Genomic DNA, 14,171 nt, shown 5'->3' with positions numbered 1-14,171 from the left:
GAACAGCGATACAACTTTGGAACATATGGAAGAGAAGCCAAAACTAATCTGAACCCCAGAACTGTTGTTCTCAGACCTGGGAGAGAGACTAAGCTTTACTCTCAGCGGGAACACCAGAGCTGCCATACCTTACCGAGGGGGGACTGGGCAGGGGGACCAGAGCTCACCTGACTACTTTAATCACTTTCTCTGGGTGGTTCTAAGCTGCCCCATATAATCACAATTATACTTATGTGAATATTGTTTTTGCATATATTGCATTTTTTTTTTTTTTTTTTTTATAACCACTGTCTTTATCAGAATATATATATAAAAACACATTTTCGGTATCTGTGTGTGTGTTATTTCTGATGAGTAACACGAGGCAGACACAATATAGTTATATGGGGCCATCATCTTAAAAGGGACCATAAGTCTCTGTAAGATACTTAATACCCCACATGGCAAAACTCTGGTGGTTCATGGGATAAATGTAGAGTCTCTGGCCTCCTACCATTATTAAAAAAAAAAAACAAAAAAAAAAAAAAAACACCCCCAAAAAAAACTAGTTGTAGTTAAGCCCAGCTTCCAAACTCCAAAACTCACCCTAACGGACAAGAAAAAGAACTCCTACACACAGTTAAAAGTCACCAAATAGCAGATATCCTTCCTTTATTATTTTTTTCTCATACCTAAGTATTAAATTAAGAGAGTATAGTATATCTCATGTATGGATATTCTATTAGTCATATAAATGGAATTTCCAATCCACGATCCATACAGCGTATATTATTTGAATCATGTAACCGAAAATTTATTGGACCCAAAAAACAAATCGGAAGCCGATCCAATGCGCTGTATAGCAGAGAAGAAATGGAGATCGGTGTATATAAATGCCCTTTATTAAATAAGCCCGACTCTGGCCGAGTTTCACTCTATAACCTAGAGCTGCCTCAGGGGCAATCTACTATGACAGGGCTTGTAACATGTATAGCTAACCATACATATTCAACCTGTCTTCAGACTCTGTCTTATGTACAGACTAGGTCTTGTTCTGTAAATACTCTCATGGGTATGTCACGGCATAGAGTCAAAAAATATGAATGCCAACCAAGCGTTTAAAACCACTAATCATCCAGAAAATCTATGAAGAAACCTTCAGCCGCGGAAAGGTCAGGCACCGCCTCTGGGGCATGAGGGGGCTCAAATCCGGAGGAGAAACTAGATTGGGCTCACCTTCCTGCTGCACATCCAATTCTGCATTTGAGCCTGCTTCCAAGTTGGCCGCCGTTCCCGCGATTTTCTGGGCCGGGAACGGCCTGGCCACGCAGCAGGAAACTCGCCCCCGGGTCGCTGTGGGCGAGGGGACCGATGAGGGACCCTCCCCATGCGGTAGGCACCCTGAACAGAGGCCTCCGTGGGAAAAACGTGTGGCAGACTCTCCACATGCTTTACAGGCGCTGGAGGAAAAAAAAAACGCTAAAAAAGTAAAAAAAACTAGGGTTGAAGTCGGTCAGCGGAGGTAGCGACTGAACTCTGCCGGAGCTGTCCACAGTTCTTAAAAAGTAACAAATACAGCCCTGCTTGTACCCTTTTTTTTTTTTTTTTTAAACTGCTCAGCTAAGCCAGGGAAAAACCACTCCCTGAGAGGGTCCTGTTTTACAGTGGACAGCTAGATAATGGGGGAGGGACTAGACCACCAGTATCACCCCAGATGGTCACCTGGAAAAAGGGGCCTAGGATGGGCAAGCCCCCCCTAGGTTCCCAGCAGAGCAAAGAGACCAAACTGTCTCTGAGGAAAAAAAAGGGAGAAAAACTTTCAAAGTCCTTTTTTTTTTTTTTTTTAAAAACAAGAATTTAATACTTGCTTGATCCAGACCAAAAGAAAAGAAAATCCCCTCAGGGAAACTAAGGGAAGAAGAAGAAGGGGAACCGTAGGTTCAGCTGCCTGCACCTGCTGGAGACAGACGAATACTGAAGGGGTGCAGGGTAGGCTCTGTCCTGAAATAGGATACCCTCACAGTTTTGGTCTGTCTCCACCTGCTGGACAGGAGGCTCAACCCACGGTCTGGACTGATCCAGGTATGTACAGGGAAAAAACAAATATAGCAATTATACAAGACAATTAGCAGGTGTAAAATTACAAAGTTGCCATATGTCCGTGTGTCTTTTAAAATAGACACTTACACATTTAATAGTTGACTCCACCCCAAAATGCCCCTGGACTATTTTATGCACACGTATGTGCATCTTTTATAAGTTAACCATTACACAAGTATAGATTTACGTGCACATATGCTAATTTTTAATGCATATTACTTTGAAAATTACCTCATTTGTGTTGTGTAAATATTTATGACATGAACATTCTTCAAGTTCAAATATTTATAAGGTACAGCCCTCAAACTATTAAAAAAAAGCAGTCTGCTAATTAAAACTGCTTCCCTAGAATGAACAGAGGTGTTGAACATGTGTAGCATGGTGCATGAAAGTAGCTCCTACAAAAGTACGTTTTTAAAAATTATATATGTAAAATATCAAACAAAAGTTTCCATGTGCATCTCAGATTCATATTGATGCTACAACTGCACACAGAATCCAATAGAAGAGCAGCTCTGGGAAGTCAAGAAACATACTCTAAGCTCCCTTTGCAGCCTGCTATTTCAAGCAGGGAGAAGAAATCAGAGGCTAAAATAAAGAATGATTTTGGTAAAAAGTGCAAAATTATTGTACATAAATGTGCTAAATGAGCCAGTCATTAGGTATTTATTTTTAAAAAATGTATTCCGCCCATGACAGAAAACTGTGCTGGGTGGTTTACAATAAAACATTCATAATTAAACCAGAAAATATTATGAATCTGTGAAATATTGCATTTGTAATGGAGAAATTACTTACCTGATAATTTCGTTTTCCTTAGTGTAGACAGATGGACTCAGGACCAATGGGTATAGTGTACTCCTGATAGCAGTTGGAGACGGATCAGATTTCAATCTGACGTCAGCCCTAGTACATATACCCCTGCAGGAAGTGCAGCTCTTCAGTATTCTCCTTGAAAAGCATTGTGGATATATGTATGACTGAATAATTTGAATAACTTGATTAACTTTATAACTTGGCTAACTTAATAAATTTGAACCGGTTAAATTGGTTATAGCTGGAGACCGCCAGTGCCTTCAACTGAGAAATGTTGACACCTGGTAGGATGGGTACCCTAGCTGAAGGAAAGCATGGCTTACCCGTGAATCACCCGAGAATTCCATGAGTAATGGCAGCTGTGGGTGAGATGCTGAGTCCATCTGTCTACACTAAGGAAAACAAAATTATCAGGTAAGTAATTTCTCCATTTCCTAGGGTGTAGCAGATGGACTCAGGACCAATGGGATGTATAAAAGCTACTTCCGAACCGGGTGGGACGCTGCCCGTGACCCACTTAGTACTGCCCTTGCAAATGCTGTGTCCTCCCGAGCCTGAACATCCAGGCGGTAAAACTTGGAGGTGTGGATGAAGGACCATGTCGCCGCGCTGCAGATCTCGGCGGGTGACAGCATCTTGGTTTCCGCCCAGGACACTGCCTGGGCTATAGTAGAATGGGCCTTGACTTGTAAAGGTGGTGGCTTGTCTGCTTCTACATAGGCCCCCCTTGATGACTTCTTTGATCCAGCTGGCTATGGTTGCTCGCAAGGCCGCTTCCCCTTGCTTCTTCCCGCCGTGAAGGACGAATAGATGGTCCGTCTTTCGAATGGATTCCGACCTTTCCAGGAATCGGATTAGGAGTCTGCAGATGTTGAGATGGTGTAGGCTTCGAGCCTTTTCCGAATTCTTATGTTCATCTGGCAATGGTAGCGAGATGGTTTGGTTGAGATGGAAGTGAGACACCACTTTGGGGAGGAACGACGGAACTGTGCGTAACTGGATAGTTCCCGGGGTGAGTCTGAGAACGGCTCCCGGCAGGACAGTGCTTGTAGCTCAGATATACGACGGGCCGAACAGACTGCAAGCAGGAAGGCTATCTTCAATGTTAATAGTCGGAGAGACAGGCCGTGGAGAGGTCTGAAGGAGGTTCCTGCTAGGAAATCTAGGACCAGGTTGAGGTTCCAAAGAGGCACTGGCCACTTTAGGGGTGGTCGGATCTGCCCGACTCCTTTCAGAAAGAGACATCCGGGTGAGAGGCTATGCTGCCGCTCTCGCTCTTGGTTCCGTAGCATGACAATGCGGCCACCTGTACCTCGATGGAGTTGAGAGACAATCCCTTCTGTAGGCGGTTCTGCAGGAATTCCAAAATCACAGGAATTTTGACTGAGCATGGTATGATGTCGTGGTCCTCGCACCAGGATTCGAATACTCTCCAAATCCTTATGCATGTTAGGGATGTGGAGAACTTGCATGCTCGGAGTAGGGTGTCAATTACTGCCCCCGAGTATCCGCTCTTCCTCAGGCGAGTCTTCTCAATGGCCAGACCGTAAGAGAGAAGAGAATAGAGCTGGATCCTCATGGAGGATCAGTCCCTGTTGGAGCAGTCTGTGTGGAGGTAGCGGGAGGGGGCTCCCTGTCGGCAGTCTTCGCATGTCTGCGTACGACGGTCTCCTTGGCCAGTCCGGGGCTACTAGAAGTACTGGCCCCCTGTGGTGTTCTATCTTGTGGATGATTGCGCCCAATAGGGGCCACGGTGGGAAGGCGTATAAGAGTCTCCTGTGGCCAGGTCTGTACCAGCGTATCTATTCCCTGGGACTGGGGTTCCTGCCTGCGGCTGAAGAAACTGGGTACTTGGGTGTTGGACTGGTTTGCCAGGAGGTCCATGGCTGGTGTTCCCCAACGGTTTACTATCAATTGGAATGCTGTGGTCGACAGCCTCCATTCTCCTGGGTCTAGTCTTTCTCTGCTGAGGTAATCCGCCGCGACGTTGTCTTTCCCGGCGATGTGGACGGCCGAGATCTCTTGAAGATTCGCTTCCGCCCATGATATTAGGGGGTCTATTTCCAGAGACACCTGTTGGCTTCTGGTTCCTCCCTGATGGTTGATGTAGGCCACTGTTGTGGCGTTGTCCGACATTACTCTGACCGCTTTGTCTCGGAGTCTGTGACCGAACCGTAGGCAGGCTAGTCTGACTACCCGGGCTTCTAGGAGACTGATGTTCCATCCAGACTCTTCTTTGTTCCATTGCCCCTGGGCGGTTAGCTCCTGGCAGTGTGCTTCCCATCCTTGTAGGCTGGCATCCGTGGTGAGCAGGATCCAGGTTGGTGAGGATAGTCTTGTTCCCTGGCTCAGATGGCCTTCTTGTAGCCACCATCGTAGTTGGGCCCGAACTCTGTCCGGGAGCTGAAGACATACGGGTGTAGTTCTGGGACAGTGGATTCCATCGTGAGCATTGTAGTGGGGTCTCATGTGAGCTTGTGCCCATGGCACTACTTCCAGCGTGGATGTCATGAGGCTGAGGACTTGTAGGTAGTCCCATACTGTGGGGCGAAGTTTGCTCAACAGGGTTCGTAACTGGGTCATCAGTTTCAGGATGACCTTGTCTTGTTTGGTGTCGAAACAGACTCCCAAGTATTCTAGAGATTGGGAGGGCTGCAGGCAGCTCTTGTTTGTGTTGATTACCCACCTGAGGCTCTCCAGTAGAGTTTTGACTCTGTTGGTTGTTGGTGCCAGGGCGAAATCCCCAATCGCCTAGATAAGGGTGCACGCGGATGCCTTCCTTCCTCAGTGTTGCTGCCACCACCACTATGATCTTGGTGAACGTCCGGGGTGTAGTGGCTAACCCGAATGGTAGTGCCCGGAACTGGTAGTGATGGTCCAGGATAGAGAAGCATAGAAAACTCTTGATGGATCGGAATGTGTAGGTAGGCTTCCGATAGATCCAGGGATGTAAGGAACTCTCCCGGTTGTATCGCCCTTATTACCTAGCATAGGGTTTCCATGCGGAAGCGAGGAATCTTCAAGTGATGGTTAACCGCCTTGAGGTACAGGATGGGGTCTGAACGTTCCTTCTTTCTTGGGGACGATAAAATAGATGGAATAATGTCCAGTATTTATTTGTTGTGGAGGCACCGGTGTTATAGCCTCTAAGGCTAGCAATCTGGTCAGTGTAGCTTCCACTGCCATCCTCTTGGAAAGGTCGTGGCAGGGGGATTCCACAAAACTTGTCCAGAGAGAGGTGTTGGAAATCCAGGCAATATTCCTCTCGAATGATGGCTAGGACCCACTTGTCCGAAGTTCTCGACCCATCTTTGGTAGAATAGGGCAAGTCTGCCCCTATGGCTTCTTCCTTTGGACGGGTTGGCTGATTTTCATTGTGGGGTGTGGCTAGGGCCTGGGCCCGAGCTGGCTCCCCTTTTGTTGTGCTTGTTCCGAAAGGACTGGCTTCGGCCTGCAGGGTGGGCCGTTTGATATGTGCTTCTATATGGGTTGAAGCGCTGTGATCCTCTGCCCCTTGAGGTTTGGGGGAAAGATCGCTGGTTTCTCTTATTCCTGTCCTCCGGTAGCCGAGGTAGTGGGGACTCGCCCCATTTGTTGGCTAGTTTCTCTAGTTCGCTTCTGAACAGGAGTGTTCCCTTGAAAAGCATCCTTGTGAGTCTCATTTTGGAGGATGCATCGGCCGACCAGTTTCGGAGCCAGAGTTGTGTTCTGGCTGCCACGGAGGATGACACTCCTCTAGCTGCAGTGTGCACCAGATCAGAAGCGGCGTCTGCGAGGAATGATACTGCTGGTTCCAGGGCCTCCCCAGGAGTGTTGTTCCTGGTCTGTGATAAGCAGGTACGTGTCACCACGGCACAGCAGGCTGCGATCTGTAAAGACATAGCAGAGACGTCAAAGGACTATTTGAGGATAGATTCCAGACGTCTGTCTTGAGTATCCTTGAGTGCTGCTCCTCCCTCCACTGGGATAGTAGTGCACTTCGAGACCACGAAGACCATGGCATCCACTTTCGGACATGCCAGGAGATCTTTGGCGGCTAGGTCCAGAGGGTACATGACTGCCAGAGCCCGCCCCCTTTGAATGTAGTTTCCCGGGCATCCCATTCCAGGTCAATTAGTTGCTGGACGGCTTGTAATAGTGGGAAATGACGGGAGGTCTGAGTTCCTCTAGTAGAGGGTTAGTCTTAGGTTCCTCTGAGGCACTTGTGCCCGGGATAGCAAGCTCTTTTAAGCTGTGTGTGACCAGGTCTGGAAGCTCGTCCTTGGTGAAGAAGCGTCTCATGGTTCGGTGGGGCTCTGTCCCCGAAGGGAGTTCCCCTTACTCCAGGGGTTCTGAATCCTCAGAGTTGTCTGTGTCCCCGAAGGTGGGGCTTCTGGGCGGTGGGATCGCTTCCCTGGGCATAGAGGGTCCCGGAATGTTGAGGTCCTCTGGTGGAGCTTGTGGCTGTATTACAGGAGGCCCCAGTTGCATGTGGACGAAGATATGCAGACCTTTGAAGAATTCCACCCAGGAGATAGAAGCTGGGTCTAGACTAAGGGGCACCGTATCCCTGGGGAGCCCCGTTTGAGGGGGGTCCCGCTGTGCAATGCTAGGTCCGGCTTACTGTGCGAGAGGCCGGAACCTGGTACCGGCTGGGGAGGGCCATGAGTTGGATCCCCTAGGGCCTCTTCGCACTGTATACACAGGGCCGTGGCCTCCTCATGCTGTGCAGCTCTAATGTGGCATGCTGGGCAAAGGCCCTGAGCCTTGAGTTTCTTTTCCGGTGGTGCCATGGCTTGTGCGCATAAAATACAGTTGTGCGCTCTGGTGCATTGAAGTTGTGCGCGTAGGATTGGTGCGCGCAGCACAGTAAGCGCGTGGCTATGCGCTTTGCTTGTGCTCACAGTACTTGGGTGCGCGACGTTGTGCACACAAGGTATTTGTGCGCACGGATTGGAACGGCGGCGAACAGAGCAAAATGGTGACGGCGACCATGCGGACAATATGGCAACCACCTCGGAGGGTCTCCACATGGGAGGACCCACGGATCTGACCGGGGTCTAGCCCTGCTAGAGCAGATCATCCCGGTGGCACTGGTCCTGGCTGGTGACCTTGAGCTTCGGAGACAGGAGACTTTTAAATAGATTTCTACCTTACCTTGTCTTGGTGCTTCCCGGTCTCGTTCCGGGCGGTCTCCGGCTGCGGGGGGAGAGGGAAAATACCTTCACCGCCACGCTCGAGGTTGCACACACTGCCTCTCAGCCTCACCCAGTGTCAGGGGCTAGGTCCCCCACTGAGGGTCAGCCGCCGGTCCGAGGCTTACCTGTGAGGGATCACAGAAATCACCTCGGGAATTCTCAACTGGGGGAGGGACCCAATGGGAGTCACCGCAGGAGAGCGGGCTCATCTGTAGAGGTAAGATTTCTTCTTAATTTGGTTTTCTTTGGTAAAATTACTCTAATGCTGTGCGAGCAGGCATAGAGTCCCTAACTGCTATGGAGACGGAAAATACTGGAGAGCTGCACTTCTTGCAGGGGTATATGTACTAGGGCTGACGTCAGATTGAAATCTGATCCATCTCCAACTGCTATCAGGAGTACACTATACCCATTGGTCCTGAGACCATCTGTTACACGCTAGGAAATTAATTACTTTAACCGTTCAGGTATAGGACAGTTCTTGTATACTTCTCCCAGGGGATGCCTATCAGGATTCTGTATGTCAAGACCTGTCCAAATGATTTGGCTGCCTACCTTGTGACAATTTGAGAAGCCTGTTATTCAGTCCACCATCTCCATCAACGATGTAGAATTCCCCAGTTACATCTACAAATATCTCCGCTGGCTGATCAAACTGGAGTGGATTAAGATTTGAGCCGGCTCTGCCAGGAGTTCCCAGAACTTGAAGGAGATCGCCAGAAGGAGAATACTGCTTAATTGTGTGTCCATACTTTCCTATATAGACAAAAATGCAAAGGAGGCTTCACAGCAAAAATGCCAAAGAAATGTACAGTACATCAAAATAAAAGCCTTCCTAAAATGTAAAACAATTCTATAATGTTACCCACAAAAAAAAGAAAGACATTTCATGACAGCAATGGTCAAGTTGAAATCATATATTCCATTTAAGCTGCTTGGCCAGGAAAATAAACGCATTTTAATAGACAATTCACATGATAGGGTTTCCATGAGCTGATTGGGATGTCAATGCCTTTATATGGTACAATTTTTCCTCCTCCAAAATATATACATTTTTTTACTCTGTTTTTACAATTTTGCTCTATAAAAGTATCTATTTTACTTATAATTTAAATTTATACACTGCCAATCCGATAAAAGGCTCCAGATGTTAATCTATAACTACAGCATAGCACCCTCCAAACTCATGCTCCCATTTATTGGCATAATGCATTTTTCATGCATGTTTTGCCATTACATGCACAAAGACAGAAGATTTGCTAAATGGAATATCTCTATTAAAGAATTAGTCAACCTTCATACGATACCAAAAGAAATTGGTTATCGTGCTGATAAGCCCTTATGGTTCAAGGGCTTTGTAAATCATTAGGCGACTGAATATTGTGCGATTTAGTCCAGGAAAAATAATCCTTGAATGAGGTACTTCTAGCACTTCTCTTTAAATCCACTTTCAGTGATGGTTTTCGCCGTCCGACATCGCGAGGTTTTGGGGCATGTAGCCCCTTCAAGGACACAGTGTTAAATGTGGTGGTCAGTGGATGTAAAGTCTGCACAATATGAAAAATATAGAGAAATCCTTTAAATGTTGTGTTAAACAACTAAAATAATGTGGCTACTATAACTTGGGAGCGACACATACTTGCAAGTCGTGGTGTCCGGGACGAAAACGTCTGCTGACAGACACAGATCTTTTTGCATCGTCGACCACCATGTCGGATGGCGAAAACCATCACTGAAAGTGGATTTAAAGATAAGTGCTAGAAGTACCTCATTCAAGGATTATTTTTCCTGGACTAAATCGCACAATATTCAGTCACCTAATGATTTACAAAGCCCTTGAACCATAAGGGCTTATCAGCACGATAAGCCATTTCTTTTGGTATCATATGAAGGTTGACTAATTCTTTAAATAGAGATATTCCATTTAGCAAGTCTTATATATATTTGTGTTTCTCATACTTGCGACATCTTTGGGTCTTTATTTTGAGTACAAAGACAGAAGATGCCATCCAGCAAACCAGAAGTGAACACTTTAAATCTGCGTAAGCTAAAAATGCCAAAGACAGAGATGCTGACTCCAAGTTGACTCTAAAAACCTTATGAAGTCAATCATATCTACTGTCTCTAAGGGGGAAATTTGATATGGGTCTGAAAAGATTTTCCTTCAGTCATGATCCTTTGCTCATTATGGGGGTGACCAAGTCTCCCTGTGCAGCTTGCAGGTCTTGTAAGTTCATTGACAAAAGGGGAATGTCCTCACAGAGTTTTCTGTTGAAAAAATCTGCCAGCACCCATGTACTGCAGACACAAACAGGGCCTATGGACTTTGTACCTGCATTCCAGCAGGCGGGAAGTATACACAGTGATTTCAAAATGAAAGCATGGCATGCATATTCCTTTTCCCAACTGACCCCAGTCCCTTTTCCTCACAGGTGAAACCACTGAAATTTAAAAAAGGCAATGTTATGCAGCTAAACATGTATTTACCAGGTAAAAACCTTTGGAAATTGTCCTCCCCACATTTTTGGTGCCAACTAGATTTGTAGTACCAGAAATCCAGAAAAAATATTTATTTTATTAGAATCCCAGAGGTCCATATTCAGTCACTATAAGCTGAACAAACTTATCTGGCTAACTTAGCTTACTGTAATTATTCAGTCACACAGCTTCACTGTTTGATATATCTAGCTAGCCTAAAGTTTATTAGGCTAGCTTTAGTTCAGGTCTACAAGATAACCTCTGTCTAACTCAGCAACTCCCAGTTATGCCCCCTGCAACACCCCTGACTTATCCAGCCAATTTTTAGCCAAATAAAAAAAAGATATCCGGCTAGAATTTAGTTGGATAAGTACCCAAATACTCATTTAGCTGGATAACTTGTAATTTGGCTAATTGCTTCTGAATATAGATCTCTCACTATATTAGCTGACCTTTCAGGCCAGCATAAGGGCCATTATCAGGGTAGCAACATCGTGGAACTGTAGATACTTATGCAGACCCAAAGAAAAATACTATAGAGGTTGAAGTGGGCCTGCATTTCTTGGAACCATGTCTGGTGGTTGGAGGAATACTACAGCGATGATTGGGCTGTTCAGAGAAGTAGGGGCTCTAATAGGAAAGGAAAATCCTAGCGTAAATGAAGGTAGCTGGTTCATCAGCTTGTCCCTTCCCATTCTATCAGGGGATCTCTAAAGGTGTGATAAGACTCATAAAGCTAAATTAGTTGGGCGAATGAGCAGACTAGATAGGTCATATGGTCTTTTTCTGCAGTCATATTCCTATGTTTCTATAAAACGGCAGCTGCCGAGATTAAAACCATGTTCTGGAGGAAGCTAGCCAGATCTATCACAAAAAGTCATTTCCACTCTAACTTACCATTACCAACATCTGTAATCCAAACAGATGGCTCTGAGCCAGTGTAGACAGCAAATATACCATGAGGCATTTCAATTGTTGTAGTTTCCCAACTTGTCAGGAAACTTCCATCTTCCATGAATACTAAGACCTTAGATACATTTTCCCCTCTCTGAAATGATACAAAAATACCTATTTGACTGTGAGATTAAATGCAAATATTTCCTTACTTAAAAGCAAAACCTGATTAAATACTGACTTCATATGACACAATGGCTTATTTTATGGTTCTGATGTGAGCTTTAAATGAAGTTTGAAACAGTGAAGCAGAGACTCAAAGTGAAGGTGACTGGTGAAAGGTACCAGGGTTCAGACATGTTTCAATTATATATTTGTGTTTCAGCCATTATGAAGTTTTAAATAGAGAGTTAGAGGCATCACCTCCTCCTTCTTCCAAGCTCCTTGTGTAGTTAAAGTTGCTGTTATTCCTCTGCTTGATTTATAAATTCAATCAGACCAAAAGATAAAAGGCAGACAACTTACAAGGGAAATTCAAAAAAGTGAGGGGATGGAGAAATCCACAAAATTTACCTGGGAGCTTCTCCCATAATTCTTTCCAGGCCAACTTTCCACTTGGCCATCCCTGCTGAAATCTGAGTTTCAGTAGAAAGGAAATCCTGCCAGGGCTTGTAGGAGACAGAAAGGGTGGGTGCTGGGATTTTGGGTTGGGATGGGGGAGAGAGACTTTAAAGCCGGTGGGATGGTCTGCGGCCAATCATAAGAATGTCGAGTTAGTGGTAGCGAGGCCACACTCTCCTCCCCACTATTGCAGTCTCTTGTGGACTCAAAGGTCAGCACCCACATTTGCTGCCCAAGTCTAGGAGAGTGACAGATAATTTATCTTTCCCTGATGCCCCGTCTGCCACCGCTAGGATCCACTGATCAGAGTACTGTTCCTATGATGACCTCGAAACAGTTGGACAGCTTGTAGCCAAGGTCACATTGCAGCTAGAGAAGTTTACTCTGTCCTCAAAAAAATACCAGAGGAAGGTCCCGCAGGGCACTTGCAAAGCAACCCAATGAGGTGCAACATCTTCTGGTCCATCCGAAGGGACAGAGGGATCAGATGAGAAATCTTCAAATTAGTCAAGGTGGAGAGTATGTGGGGCAATCAAGACGGTGCAGGAGATAAGTGCAACAATGAGCCTGAAGACAGACAGACAGACAGACTGACTCCCCACACAAAAGTTTCTATATTGGGGACACCACAATCTAGGACTGAAACTGAGTGCAGGTTTTGGGGGCAATTTTCAAGAGCTTGTGCCCTTTACAATGTATGTGGGCACTTGCATGACCTCCTTTCGAAAAATTAGCAACTTCCAAGTTTGTATGCAAAAACGTGTGCTCGCGTGCATTGGGGGGGTGGGGGGGGGGATTGAATGCATGCATCTTTCTTCCCCTTCAATTTTAACACGCCCACAGGAACGCCTTTTTGATACAGCTAAAAGCACACGCACTAAGGAAGCCCACATGTACTTTTAACGGGATAAAGGAGAGAATTTTCTGACAGGCCAATTTACTCAATTAAATCCCTATATACCCTGGTAAATGATTAAAATTGCCTTTGTTAAGCTTAAGTCACAAATTTACTCACTGCAAGCCACAGTATTTTTTATATTTAAAGAAGTCAAACATGTTTCAGACTGTTGCAGTACACATTATTTGAGATCGCTGAATGTAATGCCACTTTTTTACATGAACAATTTATTTATTTATTTTAAATTATTCATCAATTGCCCCATCCAGATTTACAAAAAATAAAATTGCTTATGTCCTTCCTTCCATGCACTCTGTTAAACTCCATTTAGGCCAACTGATTTTGTGGTTTTAGTTTGGCCTAAGTCAGTATAAAAATTAAGTGAAAGCAACTTCTCTTTCGCTCTCTTTGGTGGTGAAGTAGGTCAAAAATTTGCAACAAAAAATAAAAAAATTATGGAAAATATTCAGGTTAAATTGGGGATTGAATGATGACTTAAATTCATATGCTTGTAGAGTTTCATATGGTGAAAGATAGCTGGAAAGATATTTCTCTAATTTACCTTGAAAAAGGAAAAGTTACTACTTACCTGATGATTTCCTTTCCTTTAGTGACGGGTAGGTCATGCCCAACGAGTGGGTTATGCACCTCTGCCAGCATATGGAGATGGAGCAAAAGCTGACACCAGGGCCATATAGTTCCGCCCAGACATCAGCCCGCCAGTATTTTCTGGAAAAGCCAAACTGTGGACAAACTGATTATACTTGAATATTATCAACAGGCAAACATTTATGTTGTTCAACCAACAGGAACACTGAAGTCGGTCAAGAAAGGAACACATCTAGCAAAGTAAGGGGGGGTGTGGCACTTTATGTCCAAGAGGGTATAGAGTCCAACAGGATAAAGATCATACAAGAGACTAAATACTCAGTAGAATCTATATGGGTAGAAATCCCATGTGTGTTGGGTAAGAGTATAGTGATACGAGTATACTACCTTCCACCTGGACAAAATGGTCAGACAGATGATGAAATGCTAAGAGAAATCAGGGAAGCTAAGCAATTTGGCAGTGCAATAATAATGGGAGATTTCAATTACCCCAATATTAACTGGGTAAATATAACATCAGGACTTGCTAGAGACAAAGCTCCTGGATGTAATAAATGACTGCTTCATGGAGCAATCGGTTCAGGAACCAACAAGAGAGG

General features: G+C 45.2%; 1 protein-coding gene across 4 annotated transcripts in view; it reads right to left on the bottom strand.

Moving 5' to 3' along the window:
- The window catches only part of NHLRC3 (NHL repeat containing 3), a 48,838-nt gene that overhangs the window by 14,355 nt on the left and 20,312 nt on the right, over positions 1-14,171 (bottom strand). For all 4 annotated transcript variants that reach the window (XR_003856914.1, XM_029602753.1, XM_029602755.1 and 1 more), the window contains 2 exons: positions 11,448-11,598; positions 8,628-8,828 (listed from right to left, as the gene is read on the bottom strand). Coding sequence is in view for 3 of the 4 variants with exons in the window: in XM_029602753.1 (XP_029458613.1) it covers positions 8,628-8,828; positions 11,448-11,598 (352 nt within the window). In the remaining variant the exon portion in view is untranslated. The remainder of the gene's footprint in view (positions 1-8,627; positions 8,829-11,447; positions 11,599-14,171) is intronic.

The sequence above is a fragment of the Rhinatrema bivittatum genome, chromosome 5 (assembly GCF_901001135.1).
Source record: "Rhinatrema bivittatum chromosome 5, aRhiBiv1.1, whole genome shotgun sequence".
Lineage (NCBI taxonomy): Eukaryota > Metazoa > Chordata > Amphibia > Gymnophiona > Rhinatrematidae > Rhinatrema > Rhinatrema bivittatum.
Note: the sequence above shows the minus strand (reverse complement) of the source record. Positions and strands in the feature narration are given on the sequence as shown.